This window comes from Dendrobates tinctorius, unplaced genomic scaffold, assembly GCF_039654945.1.
Source record: "Dendrobates tinctorius isolate UK_male_01 unplaced genomic scaffold, ASM3965494v1 ptg000155l, whole genome shotgun sequence".
In the NCBI taxonomy this organism is placed as follows: domain Eukaryota; kingdom Metazoa; phylum Chordata; class Amphibia; order Anura; family Dendrobatidae; genus Dendrobates; species Dendrobates tinctorius.
Window position 1 is genome coordinate 16,155,240 of NW_027361822.1, and position 24,331 is coordinate 16,179,570.

Here is a 24,331-nt window from a genome sequence, read left to right on the forward strand (position 1 = left end):
CACCCCAATTTTTATTTTCCCAAGGGTAACAGGATCCTAAAAGATATTGTGCAATTTGTCCTGAGTACGCTGATACCCCATATGTGGGGGTAAACCACTATTTGGGCGCATGGCAGAGCTCGGAAGGGAAGCAGTGCCATTTGACGTTTTTGGCTGGAATTGAGATCGGACACCATGTCGCGATTGGAAAACCCCTGATGTACCTAAACAGTGGAAACCCCCCACAAATGACCCCATTTTGGAAACGAGACCCCCTAAGGAACTTATCTAGATGTGTGGTGAGCACTTTGAACCCCCAAGGGCTTCACAGAAGTTTATAATGCCCGGGCATGAAAATAAAAAAATCGTATTTTTTCCACAAACATGATCAATTAGTCACCAATTTTTTCATTTTCCCAAGGGTAACAGGAGAAATTGGACCCCAAAATTTGTTGTCCAATTTGTCATGAGTACGCAGACACCCCATATGTGGGAGAAAACTACTGTATGGACACGCGTCGGGGCTCGGAAGGGAAGCAGTGACGTTTTGGAATGCAGACTTTGATGGAATGGTCTGCGGGTGTCGTGCGTTTGGAGAGCCCCTGATGTACCTAAACTATTGAAACTCCCCACAAGTGACCCCATTTTGGACACTAGACCCCCCACGGAACGTATCTAGATGTGTGGTGAGCACTTTGAACCCCCAAGTGCTTCACAGAAGTTTATAACGCTCGGACGTGAAAATAAAAAAATCATTTTTTTTCCACAAAAATGATATTTTTGCCCCCAATTTTTTATTTTCCTAAGGGTAACAGGAGAAATTGGACCCCAAAAATTGTTTTGCAATTTGTCCTGAGTAGGCTGATACCCTACATGTGGGGGTAAAACACTGTTTGGGCGCATGGCAGAGCTTGGCAGGGAAGGAGCACCATTTGACTTTTTGAACTCAGAATTGGCTGGAATTGAGATCAGACGCCATTTGGAGAGCCCCTGATGTGCCCAAACAGTGGAAACCCCCAATTCTAACTCCAACCCGAACCCCAACACACCCCTAACCCTAATCTCAGCCCTAGCCCTAACCCTAACCCTAGTCCTAACGGAAAAATGGAAATAAATACATTTTTTTTTTATTATTATTTTTCCCTAACTAAGGGGGTGATAAACGGGGGGTTTGATTTACTATTTATGGCGGCTTTTATATTTGGCAGCTGTCGCACGCTAAAAGACGCTTTTTATTGTAAAAATAGTTTTTGCATCACCACATATTGAGAGCTATAATTTTTCCGTATTTTGACCCACTGAATCATGTGAGGTCTTATTTTTTGCGGGACGAGTTGACGTTTTTATTGGTACCATTTTCGTGCATGTGACACTTTTTGATCGCTTTTTATTCCGATTTTTGGGACGCAGAGTGAACAAAAACCAGCGTTTCATGAATTTCTTTTGGGGGGGTGCATTTACACCGTTCCGCGTGCGGTAAAATTGATAAAGCGGTTTTATTCTTGGGGTCAGTACGGTTACAGCGATACCTCATTTAGGTCTTTTTTTTATGTTTTGTCGGTTTTATGCAATGAAAACTATTTTATATAAAAAATAATTATTTTTGCATCGCTTTATTCTGCGAGCTATAACTTTTTTTATTTTTTCGCTGATGATGCTGTGTGGCAGCTCGTTTTTTGCGGGACAAGATGACGTTTTCAGCGGTACCATGGATATTTATATGGGTCTTTTTGATCGCGCGTTATTACACTTTTTGTTTGGCGGTATGATAATAAATCATTATTTTTTGCTTCCTTTTTTATTTTTTAAGGGGTTCGCTAAAGGGGTTAACTAATGGGACAGTTTTATAGGGCGGGTCGTTACGGACGCGGCGATACCTAATATGTGTACTTTTATTGCTTTGTTTGTTTTTTTTTATTTCCAAAAAATGGATTTATTTGGGGGAATATTTTTTTTTTTTTCTAATTTATTTGGCGATTTTTTTTTTTTTTAACACTTTTTTTTAAACTTTATTAAATAGTCCCAGGTGGGACATCACTGTCCTGTGACAGATCGCTGATCTGTCACATCACAGATCACTGTGGCAGATCAGCGATCTGTCACAGGCAGTGCAGAAGGCTTCCTCATGCCTGCGCTTTGCAGGCACTGAGGAAGCCAGCTTCCTGCAGGCCCCCGAAGGCCCCCGTCGCCATCTTGGATTCGGGGGCCTGCAGGAAAGAGGAAATGAGCCCCCCGCAGCAGCACTGCACATTGCGCTGCCGTGGGGGGCTCAGGGAAGCACGGAGGGAGCCCCCTCCCTGCCGATGCTTCCCTTTAACCCCCAGTACACCGCGATCATGTTTGATCGCGGTGTGCAAGGGGTTAACGTGTCAGGGGCGGTCCGTGACCGCCCCTGACACATTGTGCCGGGTGTCAGCTGTGATAATCAGCTGACACCCTTCCGCGATCAGCGGCGCTCACCACGTGGGCGCCGCTGATCGCGGTAGACGTACTATCCCGTCCATGGGCATAGGGTCCCATGGACGGGATAGTACGTCGGATGTCAGTAAGGGGTTAATAGGAACTTTTATCTAGATAAATGTAGGAGTTCACGTCCTATTGTTTATGATTTCGTGGATCGATCTGATATGAGGTCATTAGATGACATATTTCAGGGCGGAGTACCACCCACAGGTGCCTGGTTCTTTTATGAACAACTAAGAAGTTTTATAACTGTTATATCCAAACAAAATATCAGGAGACCTTTAACTCCCTTCGAGGAGCTCTCCTCCGACCCACACGGTTTCCTTGCTGTACAATCTTTTTCAAGAAAATCGGACTCCGACACATGACTTCCCATTATTTTTCTCAATGTGCGAGCATGACTTGGGGAGATCCCTATCTCAAGAGGAGAGGGGCAAGGTGCTTCTATTTACATTTAGAACGTCGTTACACTAGGTATCTCAGGAGAGGAGCTATAAGATTTTAACAAGGTGGTACCGGTGTCCCTCTATGGTGCATTCTATGTTTCCGGTGATTCCGGACACATGTTGGAGATGCTTACAGGATAAAGGAACATACTGTATGTTCACATATGGTGGGACTGCCCGCCTATAAAGAAGTTGTGGTTGTCGATTTTTGATCTCTACAACAGGCTATCAATATGTCAAATTCAACCTACAGTGGAACTTGCACTTTTATCTTTATGTGATATGTCGATTTCCAGGTTTAAGAAGAATCTCCTCAGGCACTTTCTCACGGCTACTCGGAATCTGATTCCCCGGTTTTGGAAGCAAGAGAAATACCCTTTTCGCTCTGAATTTGTTGCAGGACTCAATGATATTTATAGAATGGAGTATTTGCCGATTCAAACCACAGGGAACCCTGACAGACTATATAACACTTGGGCCTCCTGGCTAGCATTCATGGAAACCCCGGAATGAGATATCTGGCTATCGGGACCTTGATTCATATATAGGATAGCATCATTAATATTCTGTACACTTTAGATCTTGTTCACTTGGTTTGACCTGTTTGTCTTTGGCTTAAAATGGTCTTCACCAACTTATTATCCCCTCCGTATGGGACGGAGGACACAAAAGTGCTCGGGGGGGGGGGGGGTCTGGATTACTTGACCCTCTACTTATAACTTTCTCCTTACCTCTACTTCCCCCTATTTTTTTTCTCTCCCCCTCTCTTCCTTCCTCTCTTTCCTTTTTCTTTTGTTCCCTCTGACTTCTTTTTAATTTTTTTTTCCTGTTATTTTAATGTTGTTCATCAAACCTCTATTTTAATTTTCATGAGAATACACAACACAGAGGTTGTTTTGTGTATGACAATTTTCTGGGCTGAATGGTATTAATAGTTGTTATTCCAATTAGAAGATAATATTGGCGTACGCAACAATGGAATTAATATGCAATTTTTCATTCAAGAACCAGACATGATATTGTTGAAAGCAATGTTTTATTTTAATATTGTTAATTCAATATACATGATTTACACAAAAACTACTTTTGAGGAACAGTGCAAACCTCAGAAGAGAATGAACACCATATTGTAATGCACATGTTGCTAGAAAGGCTGGAGGTTTCCATGTCACATTAGCAGAACCCCTGGTGTGCCAGAACAGCAGAATTCCCCCATAAGTGACCTCATTTTACAAACTACACCTGTCAATTAATTCTTCTGGTGTTGCAGTGATCATATTGAACTCATGGGTGTGTAACAGAATTTTGTACCATTGGGCAGTGGGGAAAAAAAATAACGTTTTTGCCCCAGATATTAAATTGTCACATGGGTTAAAATGTCACCAAAATGTGTCACACAATTTCTGCTGAATATAGCAATATCCCAATATTGCTTATCCACATGGCTTAACTCGGAATGGAAGGAGTGCTATTTGACTCTTGGAGAACAAAATATTGTAGAATATTTTGTGGACTCCATATACAGTTGTGGCCAAAAGTATTGACACCCCTGCAATTCTGTCAGATAATTCTCAATTTCTTCCTGAAAATGATTGCAAACACAAATTCTTTGGTATTATTATCTTCATTTAATTTGTCTTAAATGAGAAAACACAAAAGAATTGTCCTAAAGCCAAATTGGATATAATTCCACACCAAACATAAAAAAGAGGGTGGACAAAAGTATTGGCACTGTTCGAAAAATCATGTGATGCTTCTCTAATTTGTGTAATTAACAGCACCTGTAACTTACCTGTGGCACCTAACAGGTGTTGGCAATAACTAAATCACACTTGCAGCCAGTTGACATGGATTAAAGTTGACTCAACCTCTGTCCTGTGTCCTTGTGTGTACCACATTGATCATGGAGAAAAGAAAGAAGACCAAAGAACTGTCTGAGGACTTGAGAAACCAAATTGTGAGGAAGCATGAGCAATCTCAAGGCTACAAGTCCATCGCCAAAGACCTGAATGTTCCTGTGTCTACCGTGCATAGTGTCATCAAGAAGTTTAAAGCCCATGGCACTGTGGCTAACTTCCCTAGATGTGGACGGAAAAGAAAAATTGACAAGAGATTTCAACGCAAGATTGTGCAGATGTTGGATAAAGAACCTTCGACTAACATCCAAACAAGTTCAAGCTGCCCTGCAGTCTGAGGGTACAACAGTGTCAACCCGTACTATCCGTCGGCATCTGAATGAAAAGGGACTGTATGGTAGGAGACCCAGGAAGACCCCACTTCTTACCCCGAGACATATAAAAGCCAGGCTGGAGTTTGCCAAAACTTACCTGAAAAAGCCAAAAACGTTTTGGAAGAATGTTCTCTGGTCAGATGAGACAAAAGTAGAGCTTTTTGGGCAAAGGCATCAACATAGAGTTTACAGGAGAAAAAAAGAGATATTCAAAGAAAAGAACATGGTCCCTACAGTCAAACATGGCGGAGGTTCCCTGATGTTTTGGGGTTGCTTTGCTGCCTCTGGCACTGGACTGCTTGACCGTGTGCATGGCATTATGAAGTCTGAAGACTACCAACAAATTTTGCAGCATAATGTAGGGCCCAGTGTGAGAAAGCTGGGTCTCCCTCAAAGGTCATGGGTCTTCCAGCAGGACAATGACCCAAAGCACACTTCAAAAAGCACTAGAAAATGGTTTGAGAGAAACCACTGGAGACTTCTAAGGTGGCCAGCAATGAGTCCAGACCTGAATACCATAGAACACCTGTGGAGAGATCTAAAAATGGCAGTTTGGAGAAGGCACCCTTCAAATATCAGGGACCTGGAACAGTTTGCCAAAGAAAAATGGTCTAAAATTCCAGCAGAGCATTGTAAGAAACTCATTGATGGTTACCGGAAGCGAGTGGTCGCAGTTATTTTGGCTAAAGGTTGTGCAACCAAGTATTAGGCTGAGGGTGCCAATACTTTTGTCTGGCCCATTTTTGGAGTTTTGTGTGAAATGATCAATGTTTTGCTTCTTGCTTCATTCTCCTTTTGCGTTTTTTCATTTAAGACAAATTACATGAAGATAATAATACCAAATAATTTGTGTTTGCAATCATTTTCAGGAAGAAACTGAGTATTATCTGACAGAATTGCAGGGGTGTCAATACTTTTGGCCACAACTGTATAGAGCCCCTAAGTGCCGAAAGAGCAGGATCCTCAATTAAGTGACCCTATTTTGAAAATTACACCCCTCTGGGAATTTACCTACAGTGCAGTGACGATTTTTACTCCATATGTGTTTTTCAGAAAAAAAGCAGCAGTATCTGCCAGTGTAGTGCCCATACATTGTAGTGCCCAATACTTTGTAGTGCCCCTACATTGTGCCCAGCACTTGCTTCTGGAGTCATGGACCCTGTAAATTAAGTGGGCTCTCACCGCTATGGAAATGTCAAACGTGGATGCTAACTGCAGTTTAGCCAGACTTTGCTGCTCAGAGGGCATTTGGATTTGGGAGCATAGAATTTGCTGGATTTCTTTTGGGTGGCGAGAAGCCATTTTGCTTTTCCAGAGCCTTTGTGATACCAGTAATTTGGAAGCCCCCTATATTTCCATTGACAAATGATTGAGCTGAGTGGGGACATTTTAGATAACATTTTGGATCCCATTTACCCCGTGCTCTACGCTGAGCACTTACTCCAGGGTTCCATCTCTGAATGATGTGATTCAGATGAAACTCTGGAGGGATCCATTCACTATAATGAGGCAGCAGAATTACTCTGCACTGCATCTGGCCTTTGTTCAGTGGTATCCTTCTTTTCAGAGATGCACAAAATTTTGATGGACCACGCTTTTATTCAAGCTTAAAAAGAACAGGCACCGCTGGATCATAGACCAGTCAGAGTCCACAGTGTCTGCATGTGCCTCGTTATAAGGAATATTTCGTCTTTTGTTCCATCTGAATCCTGTATTGCACAGATTTACATGGAAATACCCGTGCAAGCACTCAGCACAGAGTGCAGGATCACTGTGAGCCGAGCTTTACTGTGGGAGGCAGGATGAACATATCAACAGCAGGTTAAGAATTGGTTTTATTTTTTACGTCATTCCTCATACGGTATAAGTTCTTAGACAACTTATTCTTCGGGTTAGTGCGATTACAGCAATACCAGATTTAGGGTATGTGCACACATTGCGGGTTTGCCCGTGGAATTTTCTGTCAGATTCTTCCTCTTGGCAGAAAACATAGAAAAAAATCTGCGTGTTTTTGATGCGGATTTTCATACGGATTTGTATGTGTTTTTGTAAGCTAAAGATCTATTATTTAACAAAAAAAATCGTGATGTCATTTCTTTGTCCATCCTTTTCTTTTACATACTCCATTGAATACCATATCATCACATTCCATGTTCATATATAATGTACACAAATCAATTATAAGTGAATATCTATAGATAGAGATATCTGTAGATAAATAGATATGTCTATAGCTAGATAGATCTATAGTTAGATATATAATACCAAGGCCGATGTTTAGTAATGAACATAATAAAATGGTACATAATTACACACACAAAATCTGCATTAAACACAATATCTGTTTAATTTAAAAAAAGGGAAAAAAAATGGTGTGGGCCCGCTCAATTTTCAAAACCAGAACAGGGAAAGCCGGTGACTGGGGGCTGATGTTTATAGCCTGGGAAGGGGGTAATACCCATGGATCTTACCAGGCTATTAATATCACCTCACAGCTGTATAATTAGCCTTTATTGGCTATTAAAATAGGGGAGCCCCCCAAAAATGATGTGGATTCCCACTATAATTAATAGCCAGAAAAGGCTATGCAGATAGTTGTGGACTGATATTAATAGCCTATGAAGGGACCATGAATATTGGCCCTCCTGGCTACAAACACCAGCTCTCAGCTACCCCAGAAATGGCGCATCTCTAAGATGCGCCAATTCTGGCACTTAGCCTCTCTCTTCCCACTGTAGCCGGGGCATATGGGGTAATAGTTGTGGGGTTGATGTCATCTTTGTATTTTAAGGTGACATCAAGCCCAGCTTAGTAATGGAGAGGTGTCAATAAGATACCTATCCATTACTAATCCTATAGTTGTTAAGGGGTTAAATAAAGACATAGCCAGAATAAAATATTTTAGTGAAATAATTCCTGCAATGCCCTCGATCACCTGCAAAAAAAATAAACAAATAAACGAACACAAATACTCACTGTTCCAATGTAATCCATTTAATAACGACTGTCCCACGACAATCTCCCATGTAGAGCTGTCACATCAGGAGATGTGACCGCTCTACAGGGGCTCAGATGACTCCCTCACCGGAGATAATACTCCCGCAGTGTAGTTCATTGGAGTTCCTGCTCTCACTTTACAGTATTATTGCTGTGTGAGAATTTCCTCACGCAACAGTGCCGCAAGTGACAGGATGAACTCTAGTGACCTCTAGGTGGCAGAGTGATCCATTGCGGCAGGATTGTCTCTGGTCACTGTACACCAGAGCCCCTGTAGAGCGGTCACATCTCCTGATGTGACAGCTCTACACGGGAGATCGTCGTGGGACACTTGTTATTTAATGGATTACGTCGGAACAGGGAGTATACTGTTGGTTTATTTATTTTTTTGCAGGTGATCGAGGGTGTCGGGGATTAGCTGTATGGTGAGTATGTGTTGTTTTTTTTGTTGTTTTAGTTTAACCACCACAGTAACCGGATGATGGGACTACTACTGTACTGTCCTATCATCGGCTAATGCTGTCACTGTAGCAGACATAGCCGGATGGGACTAGTAGTCCCATCAGACAATGCCTGCCTACACACAGACCCACACACACAAGCATAAAGCCTTATATAGTTTTTTTTAAGTTTGGCTGCTGTCACACACTTAAAAAAACACTTTTTTTACTCTTCGCCACGACAGCACCCACTGGAGGTATCGGATCCGCCCATTTGGAACAGGAAACCCTACAGGAAAGATAAAAGGGGCGGTCCGCCTTTCCTCCTCAGTTTTTGGTTTCCTGTTCCAAATGGAGCAGGATCCTGCAGGATCTTACCTGGGCCATGCATCCGCCTGTGCGGTCTCCTCGGGAACGGCAGGGGCTGCGGTCCGGAAGCAGCGTCGGGGGAGATTCCGTTTGACGGCTCCCCCCTGGTGGCATAACGGTGATGACCGGGTCCGGGGAGGGCCGCCCGGTCTTACCAGGGAGCGGGCCGGTCTGGCATCCGGAGGCAGAACACCCCCCATCGGTGGGGATACAGCGTGGGAGGTGAAGCCATGAGCGCGCGAACCGCGCGTGTGAGTAGCGGTGGCGCAGGAGCCGGCCGGCGCCCGACGCTCCTATACCCCGGAAGTAATGGTTGAACTTCCGGGGTAGGATGGCGATGATGCGGCACATGCGCCCTGACACAGGGCGACTTCCGGGGGCACGACAGGAGTGAAGATAAAACAGCACTGCAACGATGGAACCATGTCGTCCCCCACGGAGTCGCAGGCCCCAGCAGGGGATTCAGCTGGGGGCAATTCCACCAGGGACCGCAGCGCCAGGACAGAGACTGCCCGCAGGAGCGAGGCAGCAGAAACCAGATCCAGACCGTCTCAGCCATCCGACCCGGTATTAAGCTTCACTGGGTGAGTGTGCAAAGTATATACTCTACCTATTAAGCTAACCTCCTCCCCCCCCTCTCTTTACCTTTGACCTCCCACTTCAGTCAAAGAAAAAAGAAAAAACTAAACATAAAGAATGCGCATTATGTTCAGAGCCTCTCCCTGACTCCTACCCCAAAAAACTCTGCAAACAATGCATGAAAGAGACCAGGCAGGGGTCGACGATATCTTCTAAAGATATCCGAGCCATAATTAGGGAGGAGATACAAGCCATCAACCGCGCCAGCACTCCCTCAGAGTCCAGTCATAAGAAACAGGTCGTTGTTAGTTCAGAGTCAGAGGAAGAACAGGAGTTAAATTCAGGCTCCGCATTCACGTCCTCATCGTCATCCTCGGAGATGGAAGGACGCGCATGTTTTCCACTGGACAGCGTAGATAACCTAGTAAAAGCGGTTAGAAATACTATGGGGTGTGAAGAGGAAAGGGGAGCCCAAACCGCGCAGGACATTGTTTGCGGGATTGGCAGAAAAAAAGAGGAGATCATTTCCGGTGATACCGGCAATTAAGGACCTCATCAAAAGAGAGTGGGAAAAACACGACCAGAGGGGTTTTCTCCCATCAGCCTCAAAACGGAAGTATCCGTTCACTGATGAAGACCTATTGAAATGGACTAAAATACCAAAGGTGGATGCCGTCATAGCCTCCACTTCCAAACAGACCTCGATCCCGGTCGAGGACGCAGGATTGTTAGCAGACCCATTAGACCGAAAGGCAGAATCTTCGCTCAAAAGGTCCTGGGAGTCCACCACCAGGGTATTCAAACCCGCAATAGCCAGCACATGTACTGCTAGATCAATGCTGGTATGGCTAGATCAATTAGATCAGCAGATCGAGCAAAGAGTGTCAAGGGAGAAACTGCGTGCAGCCATCCCGTTGATAAGAGGTGCAGCTGCCTTTATGGCAGATGCTTCAGCGGACACCCTAAGACTGGCAGCGAGGTCGGCAGCCCTGGTGAATAACGCCAGACGCGCTCTGTGGATAAAAAGCTGGAAAGGGGACGCACAATCAAAATCCAAAATTAGTGCAACCCCATGCGAGGGTGAGTTCCTCTTCGGGAAAGCCTTCGACGAAATTCTCGCCAAGGCAAAAGAGAGGAAAAAGGCCTTCAGTGATTCTCCCATTCCATTTTATAGGAAAACCTTTAAGAGACGGCCATTCGGGAGAAGAAGACAGTCGGACAGAACGAATAGATGGGCCACGAAAGACGAAAAGCAGAAGGGTACCATCTTCAGAGGGCCAACATGTAGGAGAGATAAAAATTAAGAGTTTAGACCCACCAGTTGGGGGTAGATTAAAATTTTTTGTTACCAAATGGGAACAAATTACGTTAAGCCCATGGATTTTGAACATAATCAAGGAAGGAATAAAGATTGAATTCCTTCAGATCCCTTATGAGTTCTTTGTTATAACTCGCCTTAATTCCTCAGTTCAGCAAAAGGCTCTCGAAGACGAGATTCGAGTCCTACTAGCCAAAAAAGTTTTAGTTGACGTCCCTGAGGAACAAGAGGGTAGAGGCTTTTACTCTCCCCTGTTTTTGGTTTCTAAACCAGACGGTACGTTTAGAACCATTATTAATTTAAAGAAGCTTAATTCATTTATAAAAAATTATAACTTCAAAATGGAATCAATTAGATCCACTATAAAGCTTCTTTTCCCAAATTGCGTAATGGCAGGGATTGATTTAAAAGATGCTTATTATCATCTCCCTATTCACAATAGATTCCAGAAATACCTAAGAGTCGCAGTGGAAGTCGAGGGCAGGATTCGTCATTTCCAATACGCGGCCATGCCCTTCGGGCTTTCCACGGCACCAAGAATATTTACCAAGGTGATGGCAGAAGTGATGGCCTACCTTCGCCAAAAGGACACACTGATCGTGCCGTATTTAGACAACTTCCTAATAATTGGGAATTCAGTCAAACAATGTACCGAACGCGTGACTGATGCAATCTCCTCTTTTCAGAGCCTTGGCTGGATCATCAATATCCAAAAGTCCAGACTCGATCCAGAATCCCTCCAGACATTTCTAGGATTTCAACTAGATTCCTTGACCCAGAGATGTCTACTACCTCAGGTAAAAATCACCCTCACGAAACAAAAAATACGAGCAGCTATAGATAGACCACGTGTGTCCTTGAGAGGAGCAATGTCACTATTAGGATCACTAAATTCTTGCACCCCGGCAGTCCGGTGGGCCCAGTACCATGTCCGTACACTACAACACCAGATCCTCCAAGAGGATAAGCGACATAGTGGTCATTTACAGAGCAAAATAACCCTGTCACAAGAAGTCTTGACTTCTCTAGAGTGGTGGTTAGATGATGACCATTTATGTTCAGGAGTTCCATGGGTTATAGTTCCATCCTGTATCGTAACCACCGATGCCAGTCCCCAGGGCTGGGGAGCCCACATGGAGAATGGGTTTCATCAGGGAAGGTGGAATAGAGAGGAATGCGAGTACTCATCCAATTTAAAAGAACTGACTGCAGTGTTCTATGCTCTATACAACTTCCTTCCGCAGCTCCAACAGAAGCATGTCAGGATCCTATCGGACAACACCACCACAGTGGCCTATATAAACAGACAAGGAGGGACTCGATCAGAGACTCTGATGTCTTCAGCGGCAAGAATTTTAAACTTAGCAGAAAACTATTTTTTGTCCCTCTCGGCCCTTCATATCAGAGGCGAGAGCAATCAAAAGGCAGACTTCCTAAGCCGACACACTCTACGGAAAGGAGAGTGGTGCCTCAATCAAAAGGTCTTCAGGGACATAGTAGCCCTATGGGGACAACCCGAGGTGGACCTTTTCGCCACAAAGGAGAACAGGCAGATAAAAACATTTGCCTCCCTATCTCCATCAGATCACCCAGACATACTAGACGCCCTTCTAGCTCCATGGAATTTCAACCTGGCGTATGCGTTCCCTCCATTGATCCTCCTACCTCAAGTAATTCGGAAGATCAGAGACGACAAAGCAAGGATAATCTTAATAGCACCGTTCTGGCCAAAAAGACCGTGGTTTTCGTGGCTGCAAATTATGTCAATAACAGATCCTTGGGTCCTTCCTTCGACTCCCAACCTACTCTCCCAAGGCCCCTTTTTCCACCCTCAAGTGCTCAGCTTGCACTTGACGGCGTGGAATTTGAGAGGCAGTTATTGAGGACAAGAGGATTCTCTGAGTCTTTAATTACTACACTACTACAAAGTAGAAAACAGTCCACAACCCAAATTTACACTAGAATATGGAAAAAAATTCTTCAATTCCATACAGTACCTCATACAGCAGAAGTTCCGATAATCCCAATCTTGGAATTTCTGCAGAAAGGGAAAGACTTAGGCTTAGCAGTAAATACGCTAAGAGTACAAATATCGGCATTAGGAGCACTATATGGCCATAATATAGCAGGCAACAAGTGGATAACTCGATTCATTACAGCATGTGAACGAATAGCTCCAATCCACATACCCTCCGTCCCTACATGGGATCTAAATCTGGTCTTAGACGCCCTAACGGTAGACCTCTTTGAGCCGATCGACACAATACCCTTCAAATACTTAGCACTTAAAATGGCCCTCTTGGTAGCACTGACCTCAGCTAGAAGAGTGGGTGATATCCAGGCCTTGTCAATAGATCCACCTTTTTTTCAAGAATACCAAGACAGATTGGTATTAAAACCAGACCCTGCCTACCTGCCAAAAGTGGCAACAAAATACCATAGATCTCAGGAGATACTCCTCCCAACCTTCTATAAAAATCCCTCTACTCCGGAAGAGCAGAAGTTCCATACTCTGGACGTCAAAAGAACTGTCCTAAAATATATTGAGAGGTCCAACAGTTGGAGGCAGAGTAGGGCCCTATTTGTTTCATTTCAGGGCTGTAAGAAGGGGTATGGAGTCACGAAGAGCACCATTTCCCGGTGGATCAGAGAGGCCATTCGTTTAGCCTACTCCGCAAAAAACGAAGATCCTCCAGGGAACATCAGGGCGCATTCCACCAGGGCAATGGCAACTTCTTGGGCGGAAAAGGGAGATGTTCCGATTGAAACTATATGTAAGGCGGCAGTTTGGTCATCCCCTTCTACCTTCTATAACCACTATAGACTTGATCTTTCATCAACCTCTGACTTAAGCTTTGGCAGGACTGTCCTTGGCACGGTGGTCCCACCCAGGTGATAGTCTCTGGAATCTCTCCAGTGGGTGCTGTCGTGGCGAAGAGTAAAAAGCCGGATTACTTACCGGTAATGCTCTTTTAATGAGTCCACGACAGCACCCGCTCACTTCCCTCCCTAAAGATATCAATAGTTAAAGTATATCAACCAAATAATGGATAAGAAAGATGTTAAAATAAGAGAACATTGCCTAATCCTTGGCGGTCCTTCTGGTACTCTGAAACGTAAAACTGAGGAGGAAAGGCGGACCGCCCCTTTTATCTTTCCTGTAGGGTTTCCTGTTCCAAATGGGCGGATCTGATACCTCCAGTGGGTGCTGTCGTGGACTCATTAAAAGAGCATTACCGGTAAGTAATCCGGCTTTTTTGCAAGATAAAGTTTTTACATCGTCATAGTTTCAGAGCTATGATTTTTCTATATTTCTGCCGACAGAGTCATATGAGGGTTTATTTTTTCAAAGATGTGTTGATTTTTTTTATTGTCACCATTTTTTGGCGCATAACATTTTTTATTCCAATTTTTGGGAAGCAGATTGATCAAAAACAAGCAATTCAGGAATTTTTTTTTTGTGGTTTCCTTTTGTACCGTTCCACATGTCGTAAAACTGATTAAAACAACTTTATTCTTCAGGTCAGTACAATTACAGTGATGCCATATTTATTTAATTTTTTTGTGTTTTGGTGCTTTTACACAGTACAAACTATTTTATTGAAAAAAATAATTATTTTTGCATCTCTGTATTCTGAGAGCTATTATTTTATTTTTGCTTTGATGGAGCTGTATGGTGGCCTGTTTATTGTGGGACAAGATGACGTTTTAAAATATACCATTTTTATTTACATTTGACTTTTTATTGCTTTTATTCCACTTTTTGTTTATGGTATGATGAAAAAACATAGTTTTTGGCCACTTTGTCTTAACGGTGTTCAATGAGGAAGTTAACTAGAGGGACAGTTCTATAAAAAGAGGGGGGCCCCAAGCTGTCAGTGTCCGCCCCTGGGTTAAACCATTAGTGTGTTTTAATGCGTTTATAGTACAGAGCAGCTGTGATTCTGTAATTAAAGTTTTTTTCTGGACTTCACATAGAAGCCTATGGAGAAAACACTCATCAAAAATGTACAGTCCAACTGCGTCTTTTGGTGCACAGAGGGCTGAGTTTTCATGAAATCACAATCACTTTTTCATCACCTTTTTTCTGCACAAAAAACAGCAGAAAAATATTTCGGCTATGTGTGAAACCACCCTTACTGTTTAGCAAAATGGCACTGCTACAGCTCATGTCACAAAAAGCAAGACCTCATGTAGTGAAGCTTGTGTAAAAATAAAAATGTTATGGCTGCTACAACTATGAGTGAATGAACAAAAAAAATGTATACATTCCAACCACCCTGGATACAGTGGGACAGGCCTAGACGGGTCTACGCCCTGCAGTCTTGGGCATCTGATGCATGTCCCTCAATGCTACCATGCTCTCTCTGCCATCTCCTCCTCCGAGGGTAGGAAGAAATGGTACAGGACTGTGGTTAGGGATGTGGATAAGGACTTTGCCACTATTTTCCTGTGACGCTCAATGAGCATTGAGTAGTTTGTACCTCTTTCTGGTGTGAGACAGTGACCGGTGCTATGGTGAATGGCCGGTATTTGTCACAGAGGCAGAGGTGCTTTGCGATATAAGCCTGGAATGTTGCTCTGGGACCTGTAGTTCCACAAGCCTTGTCTAGTTTATAAGGGGCTGGGCTTGCAGGTTAGCCGGAGAGCTGGGCGAGTCTGGCTAACCACCTACATCCCACCAAGGGGTGTGTCTCATGGGATATAATGAGACTGTTCTTTGGTCACATAGTCTCTGTGTTTGAAGGTCCTGGAGAGGACAGGTTTCCTGAAAAAGCACATAGAAGAGGACATGTGCCTGCAGAGTCCATGACGGCTATCGGAGTTGGGGAAAGCTACTGTCCTTCTGAGGGTCTGGAACTGACAAGCTGGAGCAAGTCATAGTATGGTTCAGTAATCCCAGTAAGGCAGCTTCCCTGGAAGCCAGGACTATACTTTATGTGGTTTATGCTGTGTAAATAAACCAAATGAACTGTTTAAGTGGAAACTCGTTCCTATGTGTCTTAGGGCCCCGTTACACGCTTCAATGTCCCAGCGATCCGAAGTGGATGGGATCGCTGGGACATAGTTAGCTGATCGCTGGTGAGCTGTCACATAGACAGACTCACCATCGATCAGGACCAACGAGCAAGCTGGTATCCAAGGTAAACAGCGGGTAACTAAGAGCCGCGCGGCTCTTAGATAGCCGCTGTTTACCCTGGATACCAGCTCCCAGCGTCGCTGATCGGTGGTCTGTCGCTGAACGAGAGATTTATGGCCCAGAGCATTAAGCAACGATTAACGATCAGCCAACTGATCGTTGCTGCATGTCACACACAACGATGTCATTTTGACATCACTGCAACGTCACCAAACTGGTGACGTTGCAACGATATCGTTCACAATACCGTTGTGTGTAAAGGGGCCTTTAATCCCGCTGCCAAGTGAGTGTTCCCCAACACATTCTGTGAGCGCTATCTCACACTGGTCTATGAAAGTCGGGAAGCATGCTTCCTGCCCATATGACAAAAATTATCTTGAGGCTTTGGATCCCTGATATTTCATCTACAATACTTGAGATAAGATGACAGAAGATTCAAAACATCTGGCCAAAATTAAACAGAACATAATACTAGATTGTACTAGTTCTATTTACAATTTGTCTATAAGACAGGTCATTTCTAAGCCCATGTCTGAGCAGGATACTAATATATTGTGAGAAGATTTACACTATAGGCCCTATCTGTCTGTATAAAGGTAATAATGTGAGTGTTATATTCTGATGTCTGTAGGATGTGGAGGTAAGAATAGGAAAAGGGAGATAAAGATTAGTGTGTGGTCTAAAATAAATAAGTTTTAGTAGTATATATGGCAAAACAAATCCAAAATGCTGAAAAGTAATAAAAATAGTAGTAATTGCATTAATCATCCCCTGCTGTACTCGCTCCAACTCTGGTGTATATATATATATTTATATATATATATGTGTGTGTGTGTGTGTGTGTGTATATATATATATATATATATATATATATATATATATATATATATATATATATATATTAGAGAGAGAGGGAGAGATAATATAGTCCCATTCCGTCTCCGTACTTCTTTTTGGGCTGGACAAACGAAATTCCTACAGCTAATCAGTAGGCGAACAAATCACCAACAGCCATTGATTGAGAAAATGAAGAAGCTGTCCTCATAAGCCATTCATGTCATGATCAGGTCTTTAAGAGAATTCTCTTTTTGCAAATATTTTATCTGGTGATATGATATTAATTCATGATCACCGAGTAAACTGTAAAGCGCTGCGGAGTATGTTAGCGCTATATAAAAATAAAGATTATTACAATTATTTAAGAGAAAAGAGAATAGAAAATCTACATTATACATCTCATCATAAATTTCCCCTTATTATCACCAGTAATTGTATTCTTAAATAGGATCTTTAAAATGATACATCAATTCCTCTTCTTCACATTCAGGTCCCTACAATATCGGATCTTTTCAGTGGAGATCTTCTGTATAAGAAAATTTTACTGACTGACCATCCAAGGATGGATATAGATAGGAACAAGAAGTCGGAGAGGATATTACACCTCACCCTAGAGATCCTCTTCCGACTTACTGGAGAGGTGAGAGATTCTGATGACGTCACATTACATCATTCTTATCTATGGGAATAACAGATGGACAGAACTGGAGAGGTGAGGACTCTGGAAATGTCTGTAGTGAGTGTTATTAATGTGTCTTTCCATAACCAGGATTACGCAGTAATGAAGAAGACCTCTAGTGTGTGCTGTCAGAACCCTGTGTCTGAGGGATGGGATAGACTCCCGAGTCCAGTCACGGGGCCTTCACCTCACCCCCTGATTCATGAGGACATCAATGACCAGAAGATCCTAGAACTCACCTACAAGATGATTGAGCTTTTGACTGGAGAGGTGACACTGCTGGGAATGCTGGGACATTATACAGTAACGATATGAAGGTATCGGGGGGGATGACGGTATCATTGTATGTGTCAGGTTCCTATAAGGTCTCAGGATGTCGCCATCTATTTTTCCATGGAGGAGTTTGAGTATTTAGAAGGACACAAAGATCTGTACAAGGGCGTCATGATGGAGGTTCCCCAGCCCTTCACATCACCAGGTAATAGACAGGACTAAATACACACGGCCTATAATTATCTGCATGTTAAGAATGAAATCAGTCCCTGTATGTGTTTCCTCCAGTTCTATCCAGTAAGAGGACAACACCAGAGAGATGTCTCCGTCCTCTTCTTCCACAGGACTGTAAGCAAGAAAATCCCAATGTTCCTCAGGATCATCAGGTAGATGGAGAGAAGGTGTCATGAGATCTCCCCTATGATGTGTAGACAGCTGTGAAGGTCTTGTGCTCAGTCTTGTTTTATCCACCAGTATTATATGTTTTATACTTGTGTAATGAGATTGGTGGAGGTGGCAGGATTAGAGCTGATCATAGATATGACGTCTCCATCTGTATGTGACTTTTACAATATTTGTTTCAGGATAAAGATCTGACCGATATTAATACTACAGAGACATATGTGAGGGAAGATGAGCAGTGTACAGAGGAGTTTCCTACATACAACTGTCCGGGTGAGTAGTAACCACTAAATGCAGATAAGTCACAGATTCTTCTTTCTGTAGAATATGTTTCATGATTTAGGGTTTGTTCACTCAGAACTTTTTGATGTGCATTTTAATTGACCGAAGAATGTAGTGTTTAACTCCTGTTTTCAACTTCCTGACCAGACCAATTTTTACAATTCTAACCACTGTCAATTTATGAGGTCATAACTCTAGAAAGCTTCAACGGATCCCGCTGATTCTCAGATTGTTTTCTTGTGACATTTTGTACTTTATGATAGTGGTATAATTTCTTTGATATGACTTGCATTTATTTGTGAAAAAAACGGAAATTTGGTGAAAATTTTGAAAGTTTCGCAATTTTCAAACTTTTAATTTTTATGCCATTAAATCAGAGAGAGTTATGTGACACAAACTAGTTAATAAATAACATTTCCCACATGTCTACTTTACATCAGCACAATTTTGGAAACAATTTTTTTTGTTAGGAAGTTATAAGGGTTAAAAGTAGATCAGTGATTTCTCATTTTTACAGCAAAATTTGCAAAACCACTTTTTTTTAGGGACCACCTCACATTTGAAGTAACTTTGAGGGGGTTATATAACAGAAATACCCTAAAGTGACACCATTCTAAAAACTGCACACCTCAAGGTGCTCAAAACCACAATTTTAATTTTCTTTCACAAAGATTTTCCTTTAGACCTAATTTTTTTAACTTTCGCAAGGGTAACAGGAGAAAACCATATATTTTGTTGTGCAATTTAAAATGTAAAATATGCTGGAATAATTAGCGGTTGCCATGTTGCGTTTAGAGACCCCCTGATGTGCCTAAACAGTTGAAACCCCCTACAAGTGACACCATTTTGGAAACTAGACCCCTTAGGGAACTTATCTAAATGTGTATTGAGCACCTTGAACCCACAGGTGCTTCACAGAAGTTTCTAACGTAGAGCCGTGGGAATAAAAAAAATCACATTTTTCCAAAATAAATTTTTTTTAGCTCCATATTTTGCATTTTCAAAATGGTGACAGGTGAAATTTCTCCATACAATTTGTTGTGCAATTTGTCCTGAGTACACCGATACCCCATATGTGGGGGAATACTACTGTTTGGGCGCACAGCAGAGCTTAGAAGGGAAGGAGCGCCATTTGACTTTGTGAATGTAAAAGTTATTGAAATAATTAACGGATGCCATGTAGCGTTTGGAGAGCACCTGATGTGCCTAAACAGTGGAAACCCCCCTAAAGTGACCACTGACCACATTTTGGAAATTACAGTTGTGGCCAAAAGTATTGACACCCCTGCAATTCTGTCAGATAAGACTCAGTTTCTTCCTGAAAATGATTGCAAACACAAATTCTTTGGTATTATTATCTTCATTTAATTTGTCTTAAATGAAAAAACACAAAAGAGAATGAAGCAAAAAGCAAAACATTGATCATTTCACACAAAACTCCAAAAATGGGCCAGACAAAAGTATTGGCACCCTCAGCCTAATACTTGGTTGCACAACCTTTAGCCAAAATAACTGCGACCATCCGCTTCCGGTAACCATCAATGAGTTTCTTACAATGCTCTGCTGGAATTTTAGACCATTCTTCTTTGGCAAACTGCTCCAGGTCCCTGATATTTGAAGGGTGCCTTCTCCAAACTGCCATTTTTAGATCTCTCCACAGGTGTTCTATGGGATTCAGGTCTGGACTCATTGCTGGCCACTAGTGTTGAGCGATACCGTTCGATTCCCAAAAATATCGTATCGGATGGTATCGCCCGATACGAAAAAAATATCGGGTATCGCCGATTCCGATACCGGAAGTCCCATTCAAGTCAATGGGACTTCCGGTATCGGAATTTAAAAAAGCCCTTTATTTCCTTGTTGGCTAATTCTGCATAATTGCAAACAAATAAGAATCATGTGGAATGTATTGTGGGAGGTGGAGGAGACATTAAAGGCATAGTGGTTTATTCAAATCACATGGCATAGCATTAATTCCAATTTTTTTTTTCAAGACGTTCGGAGTTAAAAAGATATTGACTATGTTAACTTTTTTATATTTTGTCAGATATGTATGTTTCACAACTTCCATGCTCTTCACCTTCTTTTGTACTTCTCCCACACTTTCTCCTTCATGATCCGCAGCAGTAGCATTTTTTTCATCAACTTTTTCTTCACCTTATTCATCTTCTTCACCTTCTTCCCATTAATTTTTTTTTTCCATTCTTATTATTCAGCTATTATTAATTTTCATATACTATTTCTTCATCTTCTTCCTATTCTTCTTTTTCTTCATTTTCTTATGGTGACAGGCATTCCTGTAGTACTTATCTGTAAAAGTTATAAGATTACACCTTGCGTTCTGCCTGTCACAAAAGATTTACAACAGGATTTGTCCGCGTTCAGTTTGGCCTGCAGTAGCAGGCATTTTCCAGGGGCACCACGAGGAGGAACGGACTCACCCCCATTTACTGCTTAGTCTTCTTCTGCTTATAATTTTGATTTCTTCTATGCTGATTTTTAGTCTTATGCTTAATGTTCTTCTGCTTTCTGTTCTTCTGCTTTTGCTTCTTCTGCTTCTTGTTCTTCTGTCTTTTGTCCTGTATCTTGGTGGTTGTCTTCATGTTCTTTGTCCTCTTGGTCTTATTATTTAGGGTCATATTTCTGGTCTTCTTTGGTGTGGTCTTCAGGGTCGTCGTCATGGAGATCAATAAGGATTACCAAAGACAATTTCAAAAAGCTTGATCTTGGAAATGTAGCAGAAGGTACAAGAAGGCTGAGAAACTGGCGAGAACCAGTTGACAGTACTGGAACCCGTAGTAGCAGGAGAAGGAACAATAGCCAATGGCACTACTGAGGAACAGCTGATGGTGCTGGACCACGGTTACTATGCAGGAGGTACCTGTGCTAGAAACCACTACCAAGGACCAGCTGACGTTGCTGGACCTCGGATACCGAGATGGAGGCACCTAGGCCAAAGGCTCTGGCGAGAACCAGCAGACTGTGCTGGAACCCGGATGGGTAGCAGAAGGAACAAGAGCCAATGGCACTACCGAGGACCAACTGACGGTGATGGACCACGGTTACTAAGCAGAAGGTACCTGTGCTAAAAAGCACTACCAAGGACCAGCTGACGGTGCTGGACCTCGGATACCGAGATGGAGGCACCTAGGCCAAAGGCTCTGGCGAGAACCAGCTGACAGTGCTGGCACCCGGATGGGTAGCAGAGGGAACAAGAGCCAATGGCACTACCGAGGACCAACTGACGGTGCTGGACCACGGTTACTAAGCAGAAGGTGCCTGTGCTAAAAAGCACTACCAAGGACCAGCTGACAGTGCTGGACCTCGGATACCGAGATGGAGGCACCTAGGCCAAAGGCTCTGGTGAGAACCAGCTGACAGTGCTGGAACCCGGGTGGGTAGCAGAAGGTACCCATCCAAAGCAAAGTAGCCAGGCCGCAAGCCGGCCGCAGTTACCGAAACCCACAGTCCTACAGGGGTTCCATGTCCCATTGGCACTATGGATCCAGCCTTCAGTGCCAGTTCCCGCAGCCCACATAGGAGTCACCTAAACTGCAGGCACCGTAGAGTCGGCTAACCCGGCCGCAAGACGACAGGACAACGGATTGGTGGCATAGTGACCTTGACCCTACCCGGAATCAGCTGTCGTGCTGGAACCAGGCTGGGCAACAGGGAGTACCCGTGCCAAAGACACTGCCGAGAACCAGCTGACGGTGCTGGAACCCAGATGGGTAGCAAAAGCTACAAGAGCCAATGGCACTACCGAGGAACAGCTGACGTTTCTGGACCACGGTTACTAGGCAGGAGGTACCTGTGCTAGAAAGCACTACCAAGGACCAGCTGACGGTGCTGGACCTTCGGATACCGAGATGGAGGCACCTAGGCCAAAGGCTCTGGTGAGAACCAGCTGACAGTGCTGGAACCCGGGTGGGTAGCAGAAGGTACCCATCCAAAGCAAAGTAGCCAGGCCGCAAGCCGGCCGCAGTTACCGAAACCCACAGTCCTACAGGGGGTCCATGTCCCATTGGCACTACGGATCCAGCCTTCAGTGCCAGTTCCCGCAGCCCACATAGGAGTCACCTAAACTGCAGGCACCGTAGAGTCGGCTAACCCGGCCGCAAGACGACTGGACAACGGATTGGTGGCATAGTGACCTTGACACTACCCGGAAACAGCTGGCGTGCTGGAACCAGGCTGGGCAACAGGGAGTACCCGTGCCAAAGACACTGCCGAGCACCAACTGGCGTTGTTGGAACCCAGGGACAATCATGGTGAAGGCCGAGGTCTACTTGGTGGTAGTTTTAGATTGTTTGTAGGCTACAGCAGACTGTCAACGTGCTCCAATTAGGCATCTGTCTCCACTCTGTTTGCAGGATTTCACGTGACCACCAACACCGCCAGTTTATGCGTACAGTAGCTGTCTGCCCAATCCACACGTGTTCCTGTGTTACTGGGGTTCTGTAATGTCAGCAGATCCCCTGATGTGTGTCTGACACTGTCTCCTGCTCTGTCCACATTCCCACCGCTTGCAGTGGGAAGGTGGACAGCGCAGGAGACAGTGCCGGACACACACTGGGGGATCTGCTCACGTAACAGAACACCAGGAACACAGGAACAAGTGTGGAATGCGCGGACGGCAACTGTGAGCAGGAACTGGCGGTGCTGGAGGTCAGGGGAAATACTAGAGACAGAGTGGAGACAGAGGCCAAATCAGAGAATGTTTAAATCTGCAGTAGTTACAATTTGGAGGCAGCAGCACTTTGCCCTCCACACAGCAGGGGATCAGCTGACGTTACCGACCCCCACTTTCACATGAACGAGTGTTTTTTTTCTGTGTGGACAGCACATCTGAGCAACAACTGGCGGTGTCGGAGCCCAGGGAAAATCAGGTAGTAGACCGAGGCCTACTTGGAGCCAGGTGTAAATCTGAGGTTGTTTGACTGTGGAGGGAGCAGGACACTTTGCCATACACACAGCAGGGGATCAGCTGACGTTACCGAACCCCACTTACACATGAGCGAGTGTTTTGTCTGTGCGGACAGCACTTCTGAGCACCAACTGGCGGTGTCGAAGCCCAGGGAAAATCAGGTAGTAGGCCGAGGCCTTCTTGGTGGCAGTTTTCGATTGTTTCTAGACTACTACTAACTGTCATCGTACTCCAATTAGGCCTCTGTCTTCACTCTGTTTCGAGTATTTCCTCTGGCTTCCAACCACACCAGTTGCTGCTCTGAAATGCCGTCTGCACAACCCACACTTGTTCCTGTGTTACTGGGGTTCTGTAACAGCAGCTTCTCCCTAGAGGTGAGTCAGGCAATGTCTCCTGCTCTGTCCACTTTTCCACTACAAGTAGTGGAAATGTAGACCAAGCAGGAGACATTGCCGGACTCACCTATGGAGACGAGCAGATGTTACAGGACCCAGGTAACACAGGAACAAGTGTGGATTGTGCAGACGGCACTTGAGAGCAGAAACAGGCGGTTTTGTAGGCCGGAGGAAATACTCAAAACAGAGTGGAGAAAGAGGGCAAATCAGAGACCATATTAAATCAGAGGTAGTCAGAAGTTGTAGGCAGCAGGAGAGTTTGCCGTACACACAGCAGGGGATCAGCTAAACGCTACCGAACCCCACTTACACATGAGCGAGTGTTTTGTCTGTGCGGACAGCACTTCTGAGCACCAACTGGCGGTGTCGGAGCCCAGGGAAAATCAGGTAGTAGGCCGAGGCCTACTTGGAGCCAGGTGTAAATCTGAGGTTGTTTGTGGAGGGAGCAGGACACTTTGCCATACACACAGCAGGGGATCAGCTGACGTTACCGAACCCCATTTACACATGAGCGAGTGTTTTGTCTGTGTGGACAGCACTTCTGAGCAACAACGGGCGTTGCTGTAGCCCAGGAA

General features: G+C 44.0%; 1 protein-coding gene across 2 annotated transcripts in view; it reads left to right on the top strand.

The window, feature by feature from the left end:
* Nucleotides 1–24,331, top strand: part of LOC141051088 (oocyte zinc finger protein XlCOF7.1-like) — a 61,862-nt gene that overhangs the window by 11,719 nt on the left and 25,812 nt on the right. For both annotated transcript variants that reach the window (XM_073547953.1, XM_073547954.1), the window contains 5 exons: nt 17,289–17,438; nt 17,568–17,747; nt 17,832–17,955; nt 18,039–18,136; nt 18,335–18,425. In XM_073547953.1, coding sequence (XP_073404054.1) covers nt 17,289–17,438; nt 17,568–17,747; nt 17,832–17,955; nt 18,039–18,136; nt 18,335–18,425 — 643 coding nt within the window. The remainder of the gene's footprint in view (nt 1–17,288; nt 17,439–17,567; nt 17,748–17,831; nt 17,956–18,038; nt 18,137–18,334; nt 18,426–24,331) is intronic.